General features: G+C 35.2%; 3 protein-coding genes and 1 pseudogene across 7 annotated transcripts; 2 read left to right on the top strand and 2 right to left on the bottom strand.

The window, feature by feature from the left end:
* The first annotated feature begins 283 nt into the window (after nucleotides 1-283).
* Nucleotides 284-1,910, top strand: LOC102629449 (NADPH-dependent aldehyde reductase 1, chloroplastic-like). The gene is made up of 4 exons (XM_052440759.1): nucleotides 284-598; nucleotides 816-1,192; nucleotides 1,284-1,642; nucleotides 1,753-1,910. Exons 1-4 carry the CDS (start codon nucleotides 323-325, stop codon nucleotides 1,800-1,802), a joined length of 1,062 nt encoding a protein of 353 aa, XP_052296719.1. The 5' UTR covers nucleotides 284-322; the 3' UTR covers nucleotides 1,803-1,910.
* Nucleotides 1,911-7,139: 5,229 nt separating this feature from the next.
* Nucleotides 7,140-8,657, top strand: LOC102629742 (NADPH-dependent aldehyde reductase 1, chloroplastic-like; annotated as a pseudogene).
* A 433-nt stretch (nucleotides 8,658-9,090) lies between these two features.
* Nucleotides 9,091-13,405, bottom strand: LOC102630021 (mevalonate kinase). Of its 3 annotated transcripts, XR_370103.3 has the most exons (7): nucleotides 13,238-13,405; nucleotides 13,027-13,165; nucleotides 11,596-11,839; nucleotides 11,260-11,513; nucleotides 10,116-10,529; nucleotides 9,687-9,889; nucleotides 9,430-9,576 (listed from the first exon to the last, which is right to left on the bottom strand). XR_370103.3 is itself a non-coding variant. In XM_006471910.3 (6 exons), exons 2-6 carry the CDS (start codon nucleotides 13,157-13,159, stop codon nucleotides 9,355-9,357), a joined length of 1,164 nt encoding a protein of 387 aa, XP_006471973.2. In that variant the 5' UTR covers nucleotides 13,160-13,165; nucleotides 13,238-13,405; the 3' UTR covers nucleotides 9,091-9,354. The 3 variants fall into 3 exon arrangements, 2 of the variants coding, with proteins under 2 accessions (XP_006471973.2, XP_006471974.2); XM_006471910.3 differs by lacking the exon at nucleotides 9,687-9,889 and having other exon boundaries at nucleotides 9,091-9,473; XM_006471911.3 differs by lacking the exon at nucleotides 9,430-9,576 and having other exon boundaries at nucleotides 9,624-9,889.
* Nucleotides 13,406-14,274: 869 nt separating this feature from the next.
* On the bottom strand, nucleotides 14,275-17,500 carry LOC102630626 (amidase 1). Of its 3 annotated transcripts, XM_052440935.1 has the most exons (11): nucleotides 17,270-17,500; nucleotides 16,980-17,057; nucleotides 16,728-16,880; nucleotides 16,349-16,473; nucleotides 16,135-16,260; nucleotides 15,812-15,997; nucleotides 15,558-15,705; nucleotides 15,285-15,453; nucleotides 14,964-15,098; nucleotides 14,697-14,872; nucleotides 14,275-14,563 (listed from the first exon to the last, which is right to left on the bottom strand). In XM_052440935.1, the coding sequence occupies exons 1-10, from the start codon at nucleotides 17,380-17,382 to the stop codon at nucleotides 14,732-14,734; spliced, it is 1,374 nt and encodes a 457-aa protein (XP_052296895.1). In that variant the 5' UTR covers nucleotides 17,383-17,500; the 3' UTR covers nucleotides 14,275-14,563; nucleotides 14,697-14,731. The 3 variants fall into 3 exon arrangements, with proteins under 3 accessions (XP_052296895.1, XP_052296896.1, XP_006471976.1); XM_052440936.1 differs by lacking the exon at nucleotides 15,812-15,997; XM_006471913.4 differs by lacking the exon at nucleotides 16,980-17,057 and having other exon boundaries at nucleotides 17,270-17,497.
* Between the last annotated feature and the right edge of the window lie 7,104 nt (nucleotides 17,501-24,604).

Raw genomic sequence — 24,604 nt, 5'->3', positions numbered from 1 at the left:
TCGTACATTATTTTTTTATTACATAATAACATTAACTTCTGGAAATTTTTAGAGATAGACTGTACACTTTCGAGCAAATATCAGAGGCAGAACTTGCTGGAAACCAATGATTTTGAACTCCCCCATATCTCACATGCGTCCCTATCTCATAAAATCCGGCCACCTCCACAGATGCGTCAGCTGCATGCCACCGGCACGACACATCTGCCCCTAGTTCTCGTGCCACGTCCTTCCACGTGTCGACATCAAAATTCATATAAATTGCTCACCGATTTGATACAATCTTTATGCTAAACATCGAAAGCCTACACTGTATATATAGATGTTTTCTCGCTTGTGTTCTTCCACAAAAGTATTAGCGAGTAGAGCTAGCTCTTGGTATATAGACGAAACCCACCAGAGATATCACCGGATATTTCGAATTCCGGCGACATTAGCGGAGAGTCGGAGACCGACCAGAGTGATTATGAGAAATATGGCTTCTGGTAACCAGCAGTTTCCTCCGCAGAAGCAGGAGGCTCAGCCTGGAAAAGAGCATGTCATGGAACCCACCCCTCAGTTCACTAGCCACGATTACAAGCCCTCAAACAAGCTTCGAGTACGGTTTACTGTGCACATTTCTGTTTAATTCCTGATGTCTGGATTTTATACGATGGAGTAGAATAATTTCACGTACCCAAAATTTTATAATTTCTAATTTATACTTTGATCAGTTTTTATGTGTACGATCATTCTTCTTAGCACAATACTAATAGTCCGTGCTACAATCATGTGATTCTGTCCGATTAATGAACAATTTTTATCTTAATTTGCAGGGAAAGGTGGCACTAGTGACCGGTGGTGACTCCGGGATCGGGCGAGCGGTGGCCCACTGCTACGCTCTAGAGGGAGCAACCGTGGCCTTCACCTACGTGAAGTCTCAAGAGGAGAAAGATGCACAGGAGACTCTTGAGATCTTGAGGGAGGCCAAGACCTCGGATGCCAAGGACCCCATGGCGATATCAGCTGATTTAGGGTTCGATGAGAACTGCAAAAGGGTTGTTGATGAAGTGGTGAATGCGTATGGCAAGATCGATATTTTGGTGAACAATGCGGCTGTGCAATACAAGGCGGGCTCGGTTGAGGAGATTGATGAAGAAAGGCTCGAGAGGGTTTTTAGAACCAACATTTTCTCGCATTTCTTCATGACAAGGTAAGAAGAAAAAAAATAAATAAATTGAGAGGTTGCAAATTATGTCGTCTTAACTTGTAAATTTGTCACGAATGTTTATAGTGATTCACAGGCATTCATTGAGGCATATGAAGGAAGGGAGCGCCATAATCAACACAACATCAGTGGTTGCATACAAGGGAAACCCTAAGCTGCTTGACTACGCGGCAACAAAAGGAGCCATTGTGGCATTCACCAGAGGGCTTGCATTGCAACTTGTTGAAAGAGGAATACGCGTTAACGGCGTGGCCCCAGGACCCATTTGGACTCCGTTGATTCCGTCGTCATTCAGCGAAGAAGAGTCTGCTCAGTTCGGATCAGAAGTGCCCATGAAGAGAGCTGGCCAGCCCATTGAAGTAGCTCCTTGCTATGTGTTTCTTGCCTGTAACCATTGCTCTTCTTATATAACTGGCCAAGTGCTTCATCCTAACGGTAAGTTTTTGTTTTTTAATTAATTATCTGTGCATGTGCATTAATTTTTGCTCTTAAATTTGATTTTGATGATCAATTTCTTGCTTCGATATATATTTTTGGTTTTGCAGGTGGTGTTATTGTGAATTCTTCTCGACCACTGGTGGTTGATGGGTTTTGATTAAAGCTGTGGTGTCTTCTTGAGTTTAATTACCGTCCATGTGAATGTGGCATATGAACCCTTATGTGTGTAAGAGAGATCTTTTGTTGTAAGTGAAGCTATCAAATGTTCCCCTGTCTGTGTGTATGTTTAAATATGTAGCCAAGCAAACGCGTACGACATGCTTGGGGTGTTAATGTACTGATGTAATATGAACTATGGTAATATATATATATATATATATATATATATATATATATATATATATATATATATATATATATATATATATATATATATATAGATTAATAGAAAGAATAAGTTGGGCAGAATTATATTTATTTATGTTTTATGCTTTTTTTTTTATTCCCAATCCAAGTATAAGCTTGACAAAACAACAAATAGTTATGGGTGCTATAGATTAATATCTCATTCGTACTGCTAGTGGAGGCGAGTTATGGATTATTGTTGTTGTGATTGGCAGAATCATCTTGTCATTTGTGCATGGTTCAAAAATAAACAAGTGGGTAATTAATTTGATATCAAACTGTAAAATGGCTTCAATAACCCCCCTTTTTTTTCAGTTAAACGGAAAAATGAGGATTACTCCTCTTATTTAGAGAAATTAATTAAAATTTTTTCTGATTTCTTAAAAATTCTCTTTTATAATTATAATGTTTTTTTGTAATAATTAGCTCTCATATTTTGTAGATAAGTCTAATTTTTTGTTATTTTTATAGTTATAAAGGTGTTAATTTTATATAGTATTTTACGATGTCATCTTGATGCTAGTCATTAGGCTTAAATATTTTGAGAATATCTTTAACTAAATTTAAGTAGTAGAAATATAGAAATGTTTGAGAATAATTTTTAACTAAATTTACAAATCGGAGAAATGTATAAATATGTCAATAAACCAGTTTAATCTATTAAAATGTGCGTGTATGAAATCTATCTATATATAAAGTTGAGACTTGTGAAAGTGATGTGGCATCACTATTTCTTATATTTGTATATTCTCTATTATCTAATAAATAGAGAAATTTTCTTTTAGATTTAGTTTTTCATCTTTTCATAATTAATTTGATTGTTATTATACAATAACAATTATGTAAAGGTTTTAATGAGACATGTTCTTTGTAATGAACATCAAAGGGGGAGTGTTATGAATTTATTAAAATAAATGTAGATGTTCATAACATACATCTCTTAGTCTCCCCACTATCTCTCATTAGCAACATTTAGCTTTCCTATAACTCCCACTATCTCAAAAAGAATTATGATCCATAATTTTTCATTATTTTCATGGAGTGATTATGTAACTATAAAAGGAGAGTTCATCTTTTTGTTTTGTACACACACAATTGGAATCTATCTATCTATATATAAAGTTGAGACTTGAGGAAGTGATGTGGCATCACTATTTCTTATATTTGTATATTCTCTATTATCTAATAAATAGAGAAATTTTCTTTTAGATTTAGTTTTTCATCTTCTCATAATTAATTTGATTGTTATTATACAATAACAATTATGTAAAGGTTTTAATGAGACATGTTCTTTGTAATGAACATCAAAGGGGGAGTGTTATGAATTTATTAAAATAAATGTAGATGTTCATAACATACATCTCTTAGTCTCCCCACTATCTCTCATTAGCAACATTTAGCTTTCCTATAACTCCCACTATCTCAAAAAGAATTATGATCCATAATTTTTCATTATTTTCATGGAGTGATTATGTAACTATAAAAGGAGAGTTCATCTTTTTGTTTTGTACACACACAATTGGAATCTATCTATCTATATATAAAGTTGAGACTTGAGGAAGTGATGTGGCATCACTATTTCTTATATTTGTATATTCTCTATTATCTAATAAATAGAGAAATTTTCTTTTAGATTTAGTTTTTCATCTTCTCATAATTAATTTGATTGTTATTATACAATAACAATTATGTAAAGGTTTTAATGAGACATGTTCTTTGTAATGAACATCAAAGGGGGAGTGTTATGAATTTATTAAAATAAATGTAGATGTTCATAACATACATATCTTAGTCTCCCCACTATCTCTCATTAGCAACATTTAGCTTTCCTATAACTCCCACTATCTCAAAAAGAATTATGATCCATAATTTTTCATTATTTTCATGGAGTGATTATGTAACTATAAAAGGAGAGTTCATCTTTTTGTTTTGTACACACACAATTGGAATCTATCTATCTATATATAAAGTTGAGACTTGAGGAAGTGATGTGGCATCACTATTTCTTATATTTGTATATTCTCTATTATCTAATAAATAGAGAAATTTTCTTTTAGATTTAGTTTTTCATCTTCTCATAATTAATTTGATTGTTATTATACAATAACAATTATGTAAAGGTTTTAATGAGACATGTTCTTTGTAATGAACATCAAAGGGGGAGTGTTATGAATTTATTAAAATAAATGTAGATGTTCATAACATACATCTCTTAGTCTCCCCACTATCTCTCATTAGCAACATGTAGCTTTCCTATAACTCCCACTATCTCAAAAAGAATTATGATCCATAATTTTTCATTATTTTCATGGAGTGATTATGTAACTATAAAAGGAGAGTTCATCTTTTTGTTTTGTACACACACAATTGGAATCTATCTATCTATATATAAAGTTGAGACTTGAGGAAGTGATGTGGCATCACTATTTCTTATATTTGTATATTCTCTATTATCTAATAAATAGAGAAATTTTCTTTTAGATTTAGTTTTTCATCTTCTCATAATTAATTTGATTGTTATTATACAATAACAATTATGTAAAGGTTTTAATGAGACATGTTCTTTGTAATGAACATCAAAGGGGGAGTGTTATGAATTTATTAAAATAAATGTAGATGTTCATAACATACATCTCTTAGTCTCCCCACTATCTCTCATTAGCAACATGTAGCTTTCCTATAACTCCCACTATCTCAAAAAGAATTATGATCCATAATTTTTCATTATTTTCATGGAGTAATTATGTAACTATAAAAGGAGTGCTCATCTTTTTGTTTTGTACACACACAATTAGAATGAATAAAATCACTCTATAATAAATTCTCTCATTTTATTCTTTATCTTGTGTTGCTTTTTTATTTGTATTGCTAGCTAATAGTTTTTTTTATTTTTTATAAGACTGTCTCATCTTTAAAAAAAATCAATTCATATTTTTTATCAGTTTCATCAAGTGTAAAGTAAGAAAAAATGATAATATTAAATTCTTTTTTCAAAGCCGCGTGAAGCGCGGTTTTATTTTCTAGTCCCTATATAAATGAGTAACATAATAAATTAAAGAGGGAAAAATCCTATATAAAAGGGATGAAGTAATTATTGTTAAAATAATAAATTACATATATTTACTACTATTCGATATTGAGAGATGATTAATTAAAAATTTTAGTTAGTATAAGAACATAAGCAAACAGCGGTGAACAATAAAATTCTAAAAAAATAAAAGATTGAGTGTTGAATTAAAAAAAAAAGTAGAATATAATAGATCCAATTTCTTATATTCATTTAATCTTCTACTTTTTGCATATCCTAAGATTTCTCTAAATTAATTTAATTATTGAGAATTATTCTGTTTTAAAAATATCTTAAATATTTTTAAAAAATTTACTAATATAAGCTACTGGTAAAATAATAAATACATTCAGTAACTGTAAAAGAATTTGAATCTATTTTAAAACATAAAGAAAATTTTTCTCAGATTATGTTTGGTTTCAGGAAAATTAGAAAATGAGAAGATGAGAAGAGAGGAAAATGGAGAAAAGGAGAGAAAAGAAAAGGAGAGGAGAGTGAAATATTATTCTAATATTTGGGTTGTTATAAAATTACATAAAGAAAGGGAATTTTTAATTTTTAATCTAGATAATTTTAGTCTTAAGTGTTAACTTACAATATTTATTATAAATATAATTTAAAAAATTAAATAGTAAATTTGTTTAATATATCTACATGAATTAGTATATTATAATTTTAAAGTTGCAGTTAGAAACAAAGAGCCAACGGCCGCCATGGCAAAGTCGCTGTTGGTTGCCATTGCGCCATTTCATAAAAGCTCGTCCGTGCATGATATGAAAATGATCAAAGATTGACGATCTATATAATGGATTAACTCATTTAGTCAAAAAAAATTATTTTTTATCTCTATAAGTTAAAAAGTTCTTAAACTTTTTGATTGAGATTTGAACAAACTTCATCTATTATTCTTTGATCTCAACAACGACGTACTAATGTTGCTTTGGCCGGCGAGTCGAATGGTAGTGGCAGTGAGATAGCACGCGCCATTGACAATAGCGGCGACAACGGTCGTCTGACGGTCCAGTGACTATTAAGTTAATATTCTTATATTTCTAGAATAGTTAATTAACTAAATTTATTTTATTAAGCTCTTTAAACCATTACTTAAATTTAATTAATATAAAATTATCTATAGTGTTAAATGGATAAAATAAAATTATAAATAATAATTATTTGATTAGATTAAACATGTTAAAATGTTGAATGGGTATTTTTAGAAGTTTTGGTTTCCAACAATAATGGAATTTGAATTATTCACTCATCGGTGTGGAATTCAAATTCTACGTTATAATAAATATTAAATTATAATAGAAATTAAAATCTTATATATTATGTCAAACCAAACAAAAGAAATAAAAATGAAATTCAAATTACAACACAACCTTAGTTTCTTTAAACAACAAAAGGTAATTCTCATTTTCCTTTTCAATAACATTATATTCACTTTATTACGTATGTGTATGAATTACTCTATTCTAAAAACCTATTAGGAGTAAACATCACTTTGATTGATATTCACTAAATTGGGTACTCGGTAGCGAAATTGGTAGCAACTCTTTGCTTTCCCTTGTATATAATATATAAGCTCATTATTTACTCAAAACAAACGTTGAATAGTCGATGTCAATTTTATTCGTGTTATTCGCTCGGAACAAATAATATTCACATTACATGCAATATTCTATTTCTATTGTTCACATAAACAGTAGAAGAAGCTGCTATTAGCATATTTTTATTTATGATCTCTTTTTAAGAAATAATTTTTTTTTTTAATTTTAAGTTAACTATAACTTAACTAATAACTATAACTTAACATCACATAATATATAAATAGTTCACGTTTTGAATAATCAGCAGCAGAGATCAGAAACGAGCGTTTCTACTGACGTCCCCGCTGCATGCGGCCAACACGACGCGTGGACATCCATCTTCCCGCCACGCACTCCTACGTGTCCGCATGCAAACTCATTAAATCAGTACTTTTGAATTTCATACAACGCAATACGTATATAGATGTTCGCTTGCTTCGTATTTTCCTCAACGGCATTAACACCACCGAGTGTTTCTTGGTATCAGAACAAACCCCACCTCAGAACTTGTCAAACAAGCCATTTTCCAGTGAGTCCGAGACCCAGTGGAAGAGTGTTGTGTGACGAACATGGCTTCTAATAACCAGCCTCCTCAGAAGCAGGACACTCAGCCTGGCAAAGAGCATGTTATGAATCCCATTCCTCAATTCACCAGCCCTGATTACACCCCTTCTAATAAACTTCGTGTATGGCAGCTCTGGTTAATCCACATTCTTTAATTAGTATCATTCCCGAGTTACAGTGAACTAATGTATGCGTGAAATTTTGCAGGGGATGGTGGCACTGGTGACCGGAGGCGACTCCGGGATCGGGAGAGCAGTGTGTCACTGCTTTGCGCAAGAAGGGGCGACCGTGGCTTTCACCTATGTGAAACCTCAAGAGGACAAAGATGCAAAGGAGACGCTTGAGATGTTGAGGGAGGCTAAGACCCCGGATGCCAAAGACCCCATGGCAATATCAGCAGATTTAGGATTTGATGAGAATTGCAAGAGGGTTGTCGATGAAGTTGTGAATGCTTACGACAGGATTGATATTCTTGTCAACAATGCAGCAGAGCAGTATGAATGTGGGTCGGTTGAGGATATTGATGAATCAAGACTCTAGAGAGTGTTTAGGACTAATATCTTCTCTTACTTCTTCATGGCTAGGTGAACCAAAAGAAAAAAGAAAATGAATTGAAAATTCTGTGTCATCAAAGTTGATTTAAGATATTGTTTCTTGTTTGTAATGATTATTATGATTGTAATGGTTTGATTAGGCATGCGCTGAAGCATATGAAGGCAGGGAGTTCAATAATCAACACAACATCAGTGAATGCATACAAGGGGAACGCGAAGCTGCTTGATTACACATCAACAAAAGGAGCCATTGTGGCATTCACGAGAGGGCTTGCTCTGCAACAAGTTGAAAGAGGGATACGAGTCAATGGCGTGGCGCCAGGACCCATTTGGACTCCATTGATCCCTGCATCGTTCACTGAAGAAGAGACTGCTCAGTTTGGAAACCAAGTGCCTATGAAGAGAGCCGGCCAGCCTATTGAGGTTGCTCCTTGCTTTGTGTTCCTCGCTTGTAACCATTGCTCTTCTTACATAACCGGCCAAGTCCTCCACCCTAATGGTAATTTAATTAATCGCAATTTTATCCTGTTCAACAAATATTGTACTTTTGGAGGATTGATTCTGATGATTTTTTGAACGCTTGCAGGTGGCACTATTGTGAATGGTTAATGGGTTTTTTTGAAGGCAGCCGGTGTTTTCTTTTTTTTTTTCAACCCCCTCTTCCCTTTCGTATTTATTGGGGCATCTGTTTAGCCTTTTTGTATGTATAAGTAGCCGCTAAGCTAACTGAATGCTTGGTGTTAAAAATGTTATGCCATGTCATGTACTTGCAAGAAATAACATCTCGGTTTATGTGAGCTGAAAAGAGTTGGGCATTGCCTCGTATTGTTCCGTAGGAATAGCGAATACACCAATAAACACCAGTTAAGGAGCAATTCTTGGTAGTAATGATCACGATAGTAATTTGAAAGTCCAAGCACTCGACAGGTTTAACGAAATTTACAGGAACCTGATTAAGTACACTCTGCTCAAAGGGAGCCGAAGTATTCCAAGAGTTGTGACATCGTTTTCTCAATCTTCGGTCACAATCCATATAGGTGGAAGAAATCTGTTCTACCTATGAAGGAAATTGGTACTGAACATAAGACTTCTGAAATTCTTCGTCCGTAGTTAATATCCGATGTCTGTATATCAGAAGTCACTTACTATGCAAAAACTACCATTTCTGAATATAATGTAAATGAGTACACACGAATCAATAGACACAGCTCTTACGTTACGTGCTTGCCAGAGTAATTACTCGTGTGAGTTATAGCCAAGAGAAAATGATAAATAGAAAGCGTATCTTATAACACATAAGGAAACAATGGATCAGATAAAGCTTCGTTATTGAACCATGCCCGCAAAGCAGAAACTAAATACTACCCAGGAAATGGAATGCGATGAAACCCACGTTGGAAAAAAATAAGAAAGTAAGAAAATTAATATACAACAAGGATAGATAGAGAAATCAATAACATGAGATCGTACTTATGTTATTTGTCTGACAATGATGATTAGATGTCTCTACAATCCGTCGTTCTTGGAAAATCATGATAATCCTCCAAAGCAAACCTCAACACCTGTCCCACCAATTCCTGCAATCAAACACTGGAATCCACACGTCTCCAACTCTGTAGTTACTTTTTCAACTACTGTTGCGGACAGCACTGATCAGCATGGTCAAGGTAACAAAATGAACACAGCAGTGGGGAGCAGAGGTAATGTAAACAAAGTGAATTCCAGTGCTAATTCTTGGCTTATGTCTTCTTGCTGGTAATTCAAATGCAAACTGAAAATGTATTAACCTATAATACATAATTCTTTTTTTTTTTTTAATATTCTGAGTTCTAATAGTTTTGTAGAATTGAAGCACAGGTAACCTGTTTCTGGAATCTTCAACAAGGTAAATGTGTTTTCCAGGCTACACATTGGAGCCCCCACTTTGGCCAAGTCCACACACCATTAGCCTTGGGCAGCACAACAAACAAAAGAGAAAAAGCTAGATCTTGCTAAATTGTCTCCTCTGTTCTCTCCATTCCCTTGACAATAACACTACAACAATCAAACATCATGCAGATGTGACCTGCATTTGTAGCAAGTTATATGATGAGACATTATTTTCCTTTCTAGTGTTGGACAACTTATCTAAATGCAGATGAAGAAAGCTTGTCGCAAGCACATCAACATTTTCTTAAAATGCATCCAAGCTGTATTATAATGGCAGGCATGGTAAAAGCAAGCAACAAGAGATCATAGAAAAAGAGAGAATAAATGCAAGACCATTGCAAGTAAATAGAACAGAAGGATACATGTTGGCAATAACGTGAGTGCACATCCACCGCCCCCAGCTCCTGTCAACTTGGAAGCTAGTTTGAACTTCAATGTTGTGCGAAGAACAGTTTCTATAGAGGAGTGGCTGACCCCCATACATTGAAGCAGACCTTGATTCATTTCCATCAACTCTTCTAATCTCTCTTCTTTTTCAGTAATGGAGAGGTCATCTGGAGTAGGTGACTCAATAATGGTAGATAATTCCTTGCTTATAGAATCAACAGCATTAAACACAGAACTCATGGCATCAGGATGCCTCATGCTCCTCTCTGAAACTCCAGCAACCAAAGCCCTTGTGTTTCTCCCGACTTTCGTATTAGTAATGAGCATTTTCAGTGGCATATTTGACTTGATACACGTCATATTACCTGACCTGAACTTGATAATGTTACCTGTCGTGTAAATCAAGTATTACAAACATGTCCAAACACCAATCTCTTGTAATAGCAAGATACGAAAGTCTATACATCATTGAATTCAAAATACATCTTCATGTAATGTTAAATGCTGATATTTTCTAATCTTATTCTGTTAAATGCATGAACCTGCATGTACTTTGTGGTAAAAATTGATGAAATTATTCTACTTTTGAAGAAATCCACTTTTCACAAGAATTGTATGTGTATATCTAAATTGTTTTCAAATCCATTCAGATAACCACCAACAAATTCCAAATAAATTAGACTTGCAGACTTAGTCATTCACTAAAAACAGGAAATCCATGCATACGTACTCTTGTTTTTTTCCAACTACTATTCCACAGGTAGCCACTTAAATTTATTTCTAAGGCTTGCCCATTGACATGGCATCATAAATATCAAGAAGAAATAATAGAATAAATAATGGGTACCAGAATAACTTATCAAGTCTCACATAAGGCTTGCAGAGTAGGAGCCTTTACCATTACCTTCGGAATTCTTTCATACTATTCTACAAAATCTAATAAATTATCAACTATTGGTTGGTACCATTCTACAAAATCTAATAAATTATCAATTATTAGTTGGTTCCAAGACCTAAACGTCAAAATTTAAACAACGAATATGCAAAAGCTGAGTGCCAAAACCTAGAGGTCAACATAACCACAAACTTATTCAGAGAAGAATCACAAAGATTACATACCATATGTGCTAACTGTGTTGTCAAGTCCAGATGGCTTTCCATGAATTATCTTCTCACCTTCGAAAGCCCATTTATTCAACAAATCAAGATCGCTCTCCCCATATGTTAACCATCCTTGGTGGTTCTTATCCAAATGTACAGAATTTAAGGAACCAAGCAGAGCAGCTGTGAGTGAGACACAAAATGCAGCAGATGAACCAAGGCCTGCACCTAGTGGAAGGTCAGAAGTAACAACGACTGTGGCAGGCTTAAACCTGAAAGAGAAGAGAAGTACTATTGGAGACCAAATTATGAAGAGAATATAATCGATAATAAAGAATGATTATGGAGGCATACCCAATGATAGAGGTGTATAACCAGAGAAAAGCTGTCGCTCCGGAAGAAAGTCCAATTTTTGCCTCTGGAATATTTTGCTCGTCAACGAGAACTGCAATAGATTTGATGACTTCCATTGAGCATGTGGTGGGTGTTGAGGGAAATGGACTACCCAAGTGAGATAGTGTTGCTTTTATTCTTGTAACTGACCAGGAAAAATTTAGCTCCATATCCTTGAGGACGAGTTTCAATGTATCGTCATCATCTACGTACAGTTAAAAGGTAAGGAAAAAAAAAAAACCATTATAACCAGCTAAGAGAAGAAATGGATCTAACACAAATGTCATGGAATCAGTTGATATTTCTGCATTTGAGATAGAACTGATCATCTAATTCAAATTTTGGTATCCATGAACCTAATCAGGCTATTAGTAAAGGCATTTTGTCTTTTTACAAACTGCAAATCCATAAATCAAGCCGAAGAAGGACAGAATAATTCTAATTAGTATCTCATCTTCTAAAGCATAGACTTGCAGTTAAATCAGTAGATTTGAAAGTACGAAGATGATTCTTTCAAGATTTTTCCCAAAATTGAAATCGAACTCTAAATTCGAAAGCGCATGCATAATACTCCAGGGAAAATTTTCAATGTAGATTAACACCATTCAAATCCATTTCATGTATACCAGATCTCCAAGTTATTGAAGATGAAACTTACTTTTGGGCAAATTTCACTTGTTCTAACTGATTTCATTTCCAGTTTAGATCTCAAAAGGAATTTACATCAATACCACAAAGGGAAAAAAGAACCACAAGAACAAGCTACAAATTGACTCCAAATATAGAAATCGGAAGAAAGTAAAATAGAAAAAAGCTAACAGAGAAATCTTTGCCGATACAATGATGCAATCAATGATAAAAAAGGAAAACAAGCTCAGTGTCTCAATATTCCCCTCTAACCACTCATCAAAAGTCCAAAACTTTTCTATCCTTCGTCATATGACCAGTTCAGGAAAAACCATCAAAATCCAAAGTAAATATCTCTCTCTATGAAAATTTTGTTTCCAATAAGGAAAATGTAGAAAAACTGCATGAACCAGTACAAAGAAAAAATTAGCATAATATCTCCCAAAGTTTCTTTGGATCAACATATAAAGCAGTTCCAAAACAATCCAATCTCATAAAGTTCATTCTTCCCACTGATTCCAGCTCCAATGTAAGCCAACACAAAATTACAAAAACAAAACAGTTAAAGCAATAAATCACAAAACATACCACATAGTCACAAAATAACAAAAGGGTATCTCCCAATCTGCACTTCAATGAATCCCAAATCAACCCAATGCTCATAAACCTCACATCTAAGCATTCAGCTAAGAAAAATCATTAAAAAAAAAAAAATCACCCAGATACATAACTAAATAAATAAATAATGTGCTTATACTCATGTACCAGAATCAGAGGGAAAACGTAGAGAGACATAAGTGTAAAGATCAATGCAGGCTGCCACCGCCGTTGATCCATGAACCACGGCGTGTTCTCCGGCGAGTATAATCTTCCCGGGAGCTCTGGCTTTAACCTCCATTTGTTTCTAAAAAAAATAGAGTTTAATTTTGCAAAAAAAAAAAAGAAATTGTAAAGAAAATCGCGGTTTGTCACTCACTGTTTCTGAAGCCTGAACTACTTAACGATCAGTATCAGTCCGTCCAACGGAAAGTTGGCGGAGATAAACAAACAACAAAGATTTTTTATTTTGTTTGTTGTTGGTGGCGCGTGGCGAGGGGGTGTTAATGTACTGCTTGTAAAGTTTAGACTACAATTTTTAAGTACAAAAAATATTGTTGGCCAAAGTTGAATTTTCCGTCATCAACATGAGCGAATTTCGAATTTAAACCTCTGGCTTTTAATATTTATATATATTTCATATTTTTTAAAATTAAAAATAAATTTATCTACTACCTATAATAGTTTTTTTTTCTTTCTATAGGTTGTAAAGGGGATATTAAAACTTAAATTAACTTTAATTTCTATTTCATCAGCATTCAAACTCAAATGACCAACCAAAGAATATTGCTTGTAAATTATTAAATACAAAGATCAATTATATACTAAAAATTATGTTATAATAAACTTAATTGCTAGACAAAATCTCAATAAAGTATGTCGATTCAAAATTTCTAAATTGGTTTGTTATTAAAAAATAAAATTTTATATAAAAATATTGACTTGCTTTAATGTTTAAGTAGTATTTTTACGGTAATAAGTGAATTAAATAATAATTTTATACATTCTAAATTTTTTTAAAAAAATTATCTTAAATAATATAATATTTATCAATTAATTAATAAAATAATATATTTAATTCAATTAGATCTCGTAGAAAATTATTACCTATTTAATGAATGGCGCATCATTAAATAAATAAAAAAATTTAAGATGTCTTCAATTGTGTGATAGGGCTTGGGAACTTATGTTGCATTTGATTAGAGCGTGTTCAACAAGCGTTCAAGAAGCGCGTGCAGTCTGAAAGTCGCTTTATGAATACTTTCCTTTTACCATAATGTTTTTATTTGTTATTTAATGTCTTAACGCTCAACCACCCCACTACATTTGTTCTCCCTCTTGGCCTTCAACTATTAAAGTGATTAATTTATATATGATCATCATATTTTAAATAATTTTCTCGTCTCATTCATGAAGTCAATCAATAACACCCACTAATAATTAATAACAATAATATATGGAGTTCATTACAAAGAGTATAGTTCATTCTGAAGAATCAACTATTACCAATAATCCCATAATCTTTTCTAGTATATATCATATATTAGAATTGCAAACTAGTTTTTCAATTCTACATCATCAACAGGAGCACATACTGCTCATATGTTGCATTTTTCAACTATTTTTCTCATAGAAGAAGTAAATATATTTAATCATACACACCCCCCCCCCCATATTTCATCATCAGAATTTCCAACAATGGCACCTGAAGAAGAAGAAGCAAGTGTTAGGGGCATGAAGTGCATACACAATAGGCTTTTATGCTCAGTTTTTCTCTCTAATATTTTACTTTATTTACTTATTTTTTTGGTTAGGTTGGAGAATGACATAGAACTTACAGAGAGATTGTTGGAAATCCCAGTTTAGTAACTCCTTAACTCATTCTTTGAAGCTCTTCTTTAAGGGTGTTGTGAAGAGTCTCGACAAGGTTGAGCAAGAACCCATCTGAACCATGCTTAGCCAACAAGGAAATTGCCACAGGTAGATTATCATGCAGTCCTAGTGGTATGCTTACCTGTATATATATGTAGAAATTAGAACATGATTCGCAAGGGAAAAAAAAATATTAGAAGAATTTTATTATAGAAACCAAAGAAGAAAGAGGCCTGGCAGAATCCTGATACTCCAGCAATGGACAGCAAGCTAAAAGCCCGGGCACGAAAAACTTCCAATGCCGATGGATCCATCTGTAGCTTTGGTGGAGGACCAGGAACTGTAGGGATAACAAGGATACCGTGGTCCTGGAAGAATATAATTTGTAAATGAGCGATGCCTTTCTTTTGTAAATAGGATTACAACATTTCTTTTAGCTAGTAATAGCACATCCAATGAAGTTATTAAGAGATTTCTTGCAAAGGAAGTTATAAGCTTTGAAGAACAGATTTTTTGCTTCGAAAAATTGAGACAGGAAGAGAAAGAGAGGGTACCCCAAGAAGTGCACTGAGAGCAGCACGTAGTTCAGTCTTTACAGATTGACATACATCAATCTTTTGCGCAGAAGTTCTAACAGCTTCCCACACTCTTTCTGATATTCCTGGGCCTAAATCAGGTTTGACTGTAGTCACCCAATCGCCATGGTTATTCTTGAATTCATACCTATGCTCCAAATTATAACAAAATTCAACATTCAATGAACAATAAAACAAGATTTTGAGTTAGCAGAATATGTTAAGAAGTTTAAGTTCTGTTCACACAAGCACCTTTGTAGCAACCTCATGGCACTTGAAAGGGCTGCCAAGGATGGTATGCTATACTCCTGCTCTTTGTTTCCTTCGCTTAAGAAATGCTGCAAACTGGGAACTTTGTCCTTCACATAGTCTCCAAGAATCACATTCTCTATAATGTGACCTGCACACAACAAATCAAATATTACTACCATTCTGTGTCTGACGTGGTGAATGAATTCCAAATTTTCTACAGGACTTGACTGGTATTAGCTGGAAAATCTACCCACCACCAAATAATTTCTCCACTGATTTAACTAGACCTTGAGTTACTCGATCACTTGGAATGCTTGAAAGTTGCAAGCAATCTTCGGCAAAGATCACCTGACTTGGTCTGACCAGATTTACATCATCAGCGAGCTGGAGTAGAACACGTCCAACCCGATTCAAAATTTTAGGATCCCAAGCAAACCATCCTAGATGAGAATTCAGTGTAAAACAAGGAAACCATACTGAAGACATGCTGCAAATTATGAAGTTTCATATATAAAATAACCAGGGAATAATATGTGTGACTGAAGTGCGCATCAATAAAATAGCATCAGTTCCTTACCTACAGTGTCGAAACTCTGTGCCATAGGAATAACTCCAGCAGTAGAAACAGCACTGTGTGAAGGCCGAAACCCGAAAATCCCACAATACGAGGCAGGGACCCTTACACTTCCACCAGTATCAGTTCCTGAGATGGACAGAACATTTTCCTTGTAGTCTAGCTACCGAAGCAAAAATCACAACACATAGGAATTGTTAAAGAAAGAGATACTGACCCAAGGAAAAGTCCACAAGCTTAGCACCAACTGCGACAGCAGATCCACTAGAAGATCCTCCAGGTACCCGGTCTGGTGCACATGGATTTGTGGGTGTTCCATAATGCTTATTTTCTCCATTTATACTGAAATAATATGATCATCCAGAGTTTATGTAACGTAACAAATGAATTATGCATAAAAGAGCCGCAGAATTGACATCATCTATGTAACCAAGAATATAGAATAAACTAATCCAGTATTTTTTTCATCAAGCATAATGTCTTCACCAGAGTCAACTCAGAAGAGCAAGCGAACAATATTTCACTAAAATCACTAGAAAACATAGTTAAATTGAATTCCTATACAGCTGAAACAATGAATTGGTTTGAACTCTAACCTGTATGCCATTTCATCCATGATAGTTTTACCAATAGATGTGGCACCTCCACTTAACACAGCCAAAACAGCAGGCGCAGTTGATGTGGCAGCAGAATGAGTCCTTGCCCAATCAGGATTTCCAAATCCAGTAACATGTCCATCCACATCAAATCTGCTTCCAAAAATTCAAGATAAAATATCAACAGCCAACTGCACAGAGTATATGAGCTTGCAAAAACACACACATTGAGCATTAAGATAATATAAATACACTGCAATTGATGCAATAGTTAGCATAGACACTTCTCCAAGAGTTGAAATTGGTAAGTACATTACCAAAGACACAATCCTACAAGAAATTAAAAGGAATTTAAGAGCTTGTAAACAATTTTAGCATACCCAGAAGGTGAAACGATTACAATATTGTATGAAATTAAATGCACATGAGAACAAGAATGGTTCTACAAAATATTATGTACCCATCATGAAAAGAGTGATTTAATGAGAAAGAATCAAAATAAATTCATTTATGTTATGTGTTCAAGTTATCTGAAGACTTACATGTCTTTAATTGCAAAAGTGAGGCCACTTAAAGGAAGTTGATGAGCCGAAGAGCTTGGTTGAAGAACAAATTTCTCCATGAAAGCTCCATAATCCGAGTCTCTTGAAGCCATTTTTAGCCACTGTCAAAAGTGTCTACCAGGCTCTCAACGTTCATGGTTGGCATATGGCTAAGGCAGAGACATCTCCTAGTTACAAGGTAAAACAGCGTCGTTTCGTATCCGCGAGCAGTAAGAAACAGTTATTCTATTTGCCTTTTTGGCGGTCTCTGAAGGGTCAAAGGTGGTATTTCAGCTGAGACTTTTTATTACAAATGTACCCTTTGACGCCTTTGCCATGTTTAGCTGTAATTAGTATCTCTTTCAATTAAATAATTTGTGAAATTCATTTTAGCCAATATATACATGATTCCAACAAACACCAGCAAAAGAACAGCTTCGTAAATTGCAGCTTCATAATGTGTCTGCATTTGTTTCTATCTTGATTTTCTCTTTTTTTTTTTTTCTTTTTCTCATTTCACATCACATCCTCTTGATTTCCCTTTCTTGTCGAATTATTACTATTATTAAAATTCCCTAAAATCAATATGTCTACCATCTATAATAGTTAATTTTTTTTTCTTTCTCTAGGTTGTGAAGGGGTTATTAAAACTTAAATTAACTTTAATTTCTATTTCATCAACGTTCAAACTCAAATGACCAACTAAAAAATATTGCTTGAAAATCATTCCATACAAAAATTAATTACATTATAAAAGTTATGTTATAACAAATTTGATTGCTAGACAGAATCTCAATAAAGCACATTGATTTAAAAATTCTAAATTGGTATGTTGTATATAGTATTACTATTTTTTTAATTACTTAAAATATTGAATATTTTAAAAATAAAATTTTATATATAAACATTGACTTGCTTTAATGCTTAAGTAATACTTCCACTATAACGAGTGATTTAAATAATAGGGTTACAATTTTTTTTTATCCGAAAAAATTATCTCAAATAATGTAGTACTCATTAATTAATTAGTAAGATACTAAATTTAATTCAGTTAGATCTCGTAGAAAATTATTAACTATTTAATTAATAACACATTATTATTCATTTGAGATAAAAAAAAAAATTGAGATGTTCATTGTTACCAATTATTACTACTTACTCAAAAAGTAAAGTCATTTTACACTTTAGTGCCTTCAAAACGGTTTCTTATATAGAATTCTCTTATTCGAAGAGCTTCTTCACACTACGGGTGTGTTTCAATCACTCAACAGGAGTGCTTTTCATTCTTCTTTTTCTCCATCCACACTTTTCAACCTCGTCTCTCCAACTTAGTGCTCTCTAATTACTCACTTCATTCACATGGATTCTGACGAATTAACTCGGTTCTGTGAAGCACTAACTCTCTAATGAGGACGGTGAGGTGATTACTATTGAGGGCGTGCAAATGATGCGGGAGTACAGAAACTAGCACAGTGCTTGGTAGGGAAAGTTTTAACCAACGAGTCCATTTGTTGTGAAGGTTTCAAATCAGCCATTCAACAATTTTGGCGTACCATTCACGGGGTGAAAACGAAAAGGCTTGGCAACAATACTTTTATTTTTCAGTTTCAATCAGCAGCAGAAAGGAAACGAGTCTTAACTAGTGGGCCGTGGCTTTTTGACAGAGCTCTCTTAATCTTAACAGAACCTCAAGGGACAGGAGAGCTCTCAAAGCTGAATTTTAGCAGAGCCCCCTTTTGGGTGCAAATTCACAACATTCCAATATTTTGTATGACTGTAGAGACTGGAGAAATTTTGGGTAAGAGGATTGGGAAAGTTTTAGAAGTGGACCCAGGGTCGACTGGGACATGCCTTGGTAATTGTACACGAGTTAGAATATTGATGGATGTAACGAAACTGCTGAAACGAGGAATTAGAGCTAAATTGGGAGGATGTAATGAAGATATGCAATTTGCAATATTCTATGTACGTTTGCCTAATTTTTGCTTCAGGTGTGGCTACATATATAGGACATCTCTATCGAGAATGTCCTATCCCTCCTACTAGTAGATCACCAGCTGATCAAGATCTCAAGTATAACCATTTGCTTAAGTTACGTAATTCATCAGTGAAGCCAAGAGATGCCCGGAGCAAAGAGAAGCCATCTACTATAGTGTAGAACACAAGCACAACGGCGACCGCCTCACCGAATAATGTAGAAGGGATGACGTCAGCAATAACTAGTCGTGAAGATAAAAAAAAAAAACATATGTACTGCTAGCAGAATGCTCTAGAGATATGGACACGCGGCAGAAAAATCAAGCCGCGGATCCAGCTGCATTAATTGCAACATCATCACTCTCTGAACATTCTCGGGATGCATCTCACGAATTCTTAGCCACACACCCAACAATGGAGCCCTCACCAAACAAGCCTCACAGGCTTCTCAATCCAGCCGATCACACCTTACCAAAGAGCCTAGTACGAAGCCATCTAAAGAGACAAGCCCAGCAAGAAAGTGGAAGTGTATGGCCCGAAATTCTGGGTTCACGGCAACCTCCTCATTCGGTCCAAATTCCAAATTTAAACGGCAAAGGGTCAGTGACAAATCAGTGGATTTGGAACTCGATCTGAAGCGATTAATCACAGATCACGTTTCTACCGGCATTGAGCAGGAGCCTAGTAACACTCTTATTGTCCATTCATCACACTCGTTATTTAAGCCCTCTTCAATTAAGCAGGAAACGGCGGGTGCTGGCCTCCAGCCGTCCAGCCCCGCCAAGAACAATGAAGATCATATGTTGGAACGTTCGGGGACTAGGGAACCCTCGAACGGTCCGAGCACTCAAGGAAGTACTCCGCAAATATGAGCTTCATGTAGTATTTTTAAGCGAGACTAAGCTGATAGTGAAGCAATCGGACGTCCTAAAATATAAGTTTCACTTCTCTCACATTTTCTTAGTAAAATGGGTTCGGAGGTAGTCTGGCTCTTTTATAGAATGAAGATATTGATATGAAGATCCTCTCATATTCCAAGCACCATATAGATACTGTTATTACTAATGGGGATGAATTATTACGGTTCACAGGCATATATGGCCATCCTGAGCATGTAGAAAAGCAACATACATGGACCTTGTTGCGTCGATTAGCCCAGCTCTCCTCAGCTCCCTGGATATGTGGCGGGGTTTTTAATCAAATCTTGCATATGAACGAAAAATAAGGTGGTCCAATTCAGTACACTGACACAATGTTGGAGTTCAAAGAAACTCTTAGGGCGTGTGATCTCTCAGATTTGGGCTACATGGGATAATATAAGAGAAAACAGGTTGGTACAACAACGACTTGATAGATTTGTGGGTTCATCTTCTTGGCGGGACACTTACAGAGCAGTATCAATGTTGAACATTGACCATTGGGGCTCTGATCACTCTCCAATTCTAGTAGAGTTTTGGAAGCACAACACCTCTCTTTCTACAAAAAGACGTCATTGTGGAAGAATGTTTATTTTCGAAGACTATTGGAACAATTATGATGAATGTCGCAAAATAGTTGAGCGTGAATGGCTTTCTAGCCACAGTAAAGGCCATTGTAATTCAATCTCTATGTTTCTACATAATGCCAATGTTGTGTGAGCCAAACTACAAGAGTGGAGTCGAAAGAAATTCGAGGATAAAAAGTGTATATTGCAAGTTTTGACCACAAAGCTCACTTGCTTAAAATCTTATCCCTACTAAAATTATCATGGAATTCGAGCAGTGGAAACGCAACTTGATGATTTCCTAAGGGATGAGAAAATATACTGGAGGCAACGCTCTAAAGCCGTTTGGCTTAAGGAATGGGATCGCAACACTAGATATTTTCATGCCAAAGCTTCTAGCAAGAAGCGAAAAAATACTATCGATAGCCTCTTGGACATTAATAATCAGTGGCGGGAAGACATATTAGACATAGAAAATGAGTTCTCCAATTATTTTACGACATTGTTTACATCATCTACTCCTTCCCAGTTGAACGTGGAACTGGCTCTTCAATCTCTTGAGCCTAAAGTTACTGCTGAGATGAATTCCGAGTTAGATAAGGAGTTTTCACCAGAGGAAATCAAATCAGCCCTATTTCAAATGTACCCGTCAAAGGCTCCAGGCCTGGATGGACTATCAGCAGCATTCTTTCAGCGCCATTGGAATGTAATGTGCCATTTTGTAACTACAGCTTGCTTGGAGATTTTGAATGGAGATGAAGATTTATCTATAATAAACCATACATATGTGGTCTTGATTTCGAAAGTGAAAGAGCCAAAGAGAGTCCATGAATACATGCCAATAAGTTTGTGTAATATCATTTATAAAATCATATCTAAATGCATTGCAAATCGGCTAAAAGTTTTCTTAGAACACTTGATTTCCCCTTTCCAATCAGCCTTCATTCCACAACGACACATCACTGACAATGTTATAATTGGCTACGAGTGTCTCCACAAAATCAGATGCGAGAGACAAGGCAAAGAAGGATTGGTTGCTCTTAAATTATATATAAGTAAAGCATATGACAGAATAGAATGGTGTTTTTTGGAAGGCATCATGTTCAAGCTCGGGCTCTCAACAAGATAGGTTTGTCTCATGATGAAATGCATCACGTCCACTACATTCTCTTCCTTGATTAATAGTGAAGTTAGAGGCTTCGTCCAACCTCAGAGAGGACTAAGACAGGGATGTCCGCTTTCCCCTTACTTATTTTATCCTTTGTGCATAATCTTAATCTTCTTTATTAATTAAAGCTGAAAATACCAAGTTAATTCAGGGCATTAAGTTCTATCCTAAAGGCTCTACTATTTCCCACTTATTTTTTACAGATGATAGCTTGGTGTTTTCCAAAGCTTCAGTTGCAGCATGTTATCATCTTAAAGAGTTGTTTGACACGTACAGTAAAGCCTCAGGACAGGTAATCAATTATGAAAAATCATCTGTATGTTTCATTCCAAACACTCCAGAGAATATTAGGGAGGCAATTAACGGAATACTCAACCTCGAGGTTGTCTCTCATTATGAAAAGTATCTAGGCCTTCTGTCAATGTTGGGTCGAAGTAAAAAGAGTTCTTTTAATACTTTGAAGGCTAGGATTCTGCACAAGATTACTGATTGGAAAGCCAAATTCTTCTCCAGTGGAGGTAAGGAAGTACTAATTAAAGTTGTTGCTTAGGCTATCCCCACCTATGCAATGAGTGTCTTCAAGCTCCCTCTTAGTTTCTGTGAGGAACTACAAAAAATAATTACACGATTCTGGTGGAGTCATAATTCATCCTCAAGGAGTCTCCATTGGTTGCCATGGTTGAAACTTTGCCTTTAAAAAACAAATGGGAGCCTTGGCTTTCGAGAGCTGAGCTCTTTCAATCGAGCCTTCATAGCCAAACAATGCTGGCGATTAATTTCCTTTCCCAATTCTCTAGTCTCTAAAATTTTTTAAAGCACAATATCATTCAAAATGTAGGTTCATGGAGAGTAACCTGGGCAGTAACCCATCTTATATATGGAGAAAGCATGTTGTGGGGACGCGAAGTTATTGAAGTTCGATCGCGATGGAGAATTGGAGATGGAAAACATGTATCTATTTATCATCACAGGTGGCTTCCATGTCCGACTACATTTAACCCATTATCCCTACATACGGATGGCAAAATCCTCCACGGGTTTGGGGCCCTATGGAGCCCCACCCCAAATAAAAAATTTTTTTAATAATTTTTGGGGAATGGGGTGGGGAGTGGGGGAAAAATAATCCCCAAATTGTTAACAGGGTGGGGTTTGGTATTGCACTCCCCACCCCAATCCCCATTATATATAAATATGTTTTTAATTCTTATTTAGTCATTTTTATTTTATCAACTATAATGTCAATTAATAATTTTTTTTAATTTTTATGTAATATAAACAAGATATGAATAAAAGAAAACCCTACAATATTTTTCAATTCTAAAACATTATTATGTTTTCTTCTCTTTTAAGGTGTTGCTCTCGTTAAATATTTTTCACTTTTAATATCATTTTAAGATATTGTTTCAAACTTTTAGAGATTTAAAAAAATTAAATACTTCATAATATGGTGATGATTTTATTTTAAGTTTCTAATGTTTAATTTACTGAAATCATATATTTATATTTATTATAAAATAGGTAAATGGGGAATGGGGTGGGGATGGGGAAATCATTCCCCATGTGGGGATTCCCCATCCCCAACCCACTAAATTTATTGAGGAATGGGGTAAGCCTCCCCACCCCCACCCCACCCCACCCCATTGCCATCCCTATCCCTACAACGTCTGCCTTCACAATCTTCAGTATCAACTTTAATTAAGGACGTAGGTTGCTGGAAAGAACAAATGATAAGGAATCATTTTCTTGATGAAGACGCAAACCAAATTCTCACAATCCCGTTGCCTAGAAGACCATTGAAAGACCAGCTGGTGTGGACACACGACAAGCGGGGTCAGTATAAAGTCAACAGTGGTTATTATGTGGCATTTCATATGAAAGTTACAGATATGTCATCTGCTTCTAGTAATCAGACAGGGTAGTAGAAGTATTTTTGGAAATTATCTCTCCCAACAAAGATCAAAATTTTTTATTGGCGAGCTTTTTCCAACATTCTGCCACCAATTTAAATTTACATAACATGAAGCTTCCAATTGCTCTTACATGCCCTTGTTGTGGTTTTGATTATGACGATACATATTATGCCTTGGTGGGGGTGTAAACAAGTGAAAAAAGTTTGGAAGTTGACGAGGTTCTATTCTAGCCTCAATAGTACAAAGCCAATGGAGTTTTCTAACCTTTCCATCATATTGGATCACTTTTAACAAAAGATGAATTTGAGGAATATGTGGTTTTTTGCTGGTCGATTTAGTTAGCGAGAAATTATCTAACCCATGGTAATGTTGTTCGTGAGCCACAAGACGTTATCACTCGAGCTGAGAATGTAGTGGCTTCACTTAGAGCAAGTATAACGCAAGGTCAAGTCGATACGAGCTCTAAGACAAATAACCCAAGTCAGACTTGGCAAAGTCCGCCCCAGCCATGGTATAAAGTGAACATTGATGCAGCAGTCAGTTCCAAGGCTGACCATGCCGGAATTGGAGTCCTAGTTCGCAATTCAGCAGGTGACGTTATGGTAGCCTCCATTTCCCAAGTACCTTTTTTGGGAGATGTAGAATTTGTGGAAGCCCTTGCTGTGTATAAAAGACTTAGGCTAACGAGCGACATTGGGTTGACTCCGGCCATAATCGAATCTGATTCTCTCAATGAAGTCAATCTCATTGGAAACAAAATTGCAAGCAGGTGCGAAGTGGGGTGGGTAATCTCCGAA

Source organism: Citrus sinensis, chromosome 5 (assembly GCF_022201045.2).
Source record: "Citrus sinensis cultivar Valencia sweet orange chromosome 5, DVS_A1.0, whole genome shotgun sequence".
Lineage (NCBI taxonomy): Eukaryota > Viridiplantae > Streptophyta > Magnoliopsida > Sapindales > Rutaceae > Citrus > Citrus sinensis.
The sequence above is the reverse complement of the archived record's forward strand: the minus strand, read 5'-3'. Positions and strand labels throughout refer to the sequence as shown.

What these genes read in the sequence shown, in the direction of transcription:
- LOC102629449 (XM_052440759.1), top strand. Translation starts at nt 323, where the DNA reads ATGTTTTCTCGCTTGTGTTCTTCCACAAAAGTATTAGCGAGTAGAGCT. An exon ending in AGCCCTCAAACAAGCTTCGA is followed by an intron (nt 599 to 815) that starts GTACGGTTTACT and finishes CTTAATTTGCAG; the next exon opens with GGAAAGGTGGCACTAGTGAC. An exon ending in CCAAGTGCTTCATCCTAACG is followed by an intron (nt 1,643 to 1,752) that starts GTAAGTTTTTGT and finishes TTGGTTTTGCAG; the next exon opens with GTGGTGTTATTGTGAATTCT.
- LOC102630626 (XM_052440935.1), bottom strand. Translation starts at nt 17,382, where the DNA reads ATGGCTTCAAGAGACTCGGATTATGGAGCTTTCATGGAGAAATTTGTT. An exon ending in ACAGAGTTTCGACACTGTAG is followed by an intron (nt 15,998 to 16,134) that starts GTAAGGAACTGA and finishes ATTCTCATCTAG; the next exon opens with GATGGTTTGCTTGGGATCCT. An exon ending in GAGTATCAGGATTCTGCCAG is followed by an intron (nt 14,873 to 14,963) that starts GCCTCTTTCTTC and finishes ATATATATACAG; the next exon opens with GTAAGCATACCACTAGGACT.
- LOC102630021 (XM_006471910.3), bottom strand. Translation starts at nt 13,159, where the DNA reads ATGGAGGTTAAAGCCAGAGCTCCCGGGAAGATTATACTCGCCGGAGAA. An exon ending in ACGTTTTCCCTCTGATTCTG is followed by an intron (nt 11,840 to 13,026) that starts GTACATGAGTAT and finishes AACTGTACGTAG; the next exon opens with ATGATGACGATACATTGAAA. An exon ending in ACTCACGTTATTGCCAACAT is followed by an intron (nt 9,474 to 10,115) that starts GTATCCTTCTGT and finishes CATGCTGATCAG; the next exon opens with TGCTGTCCGCAACAGTAGTT.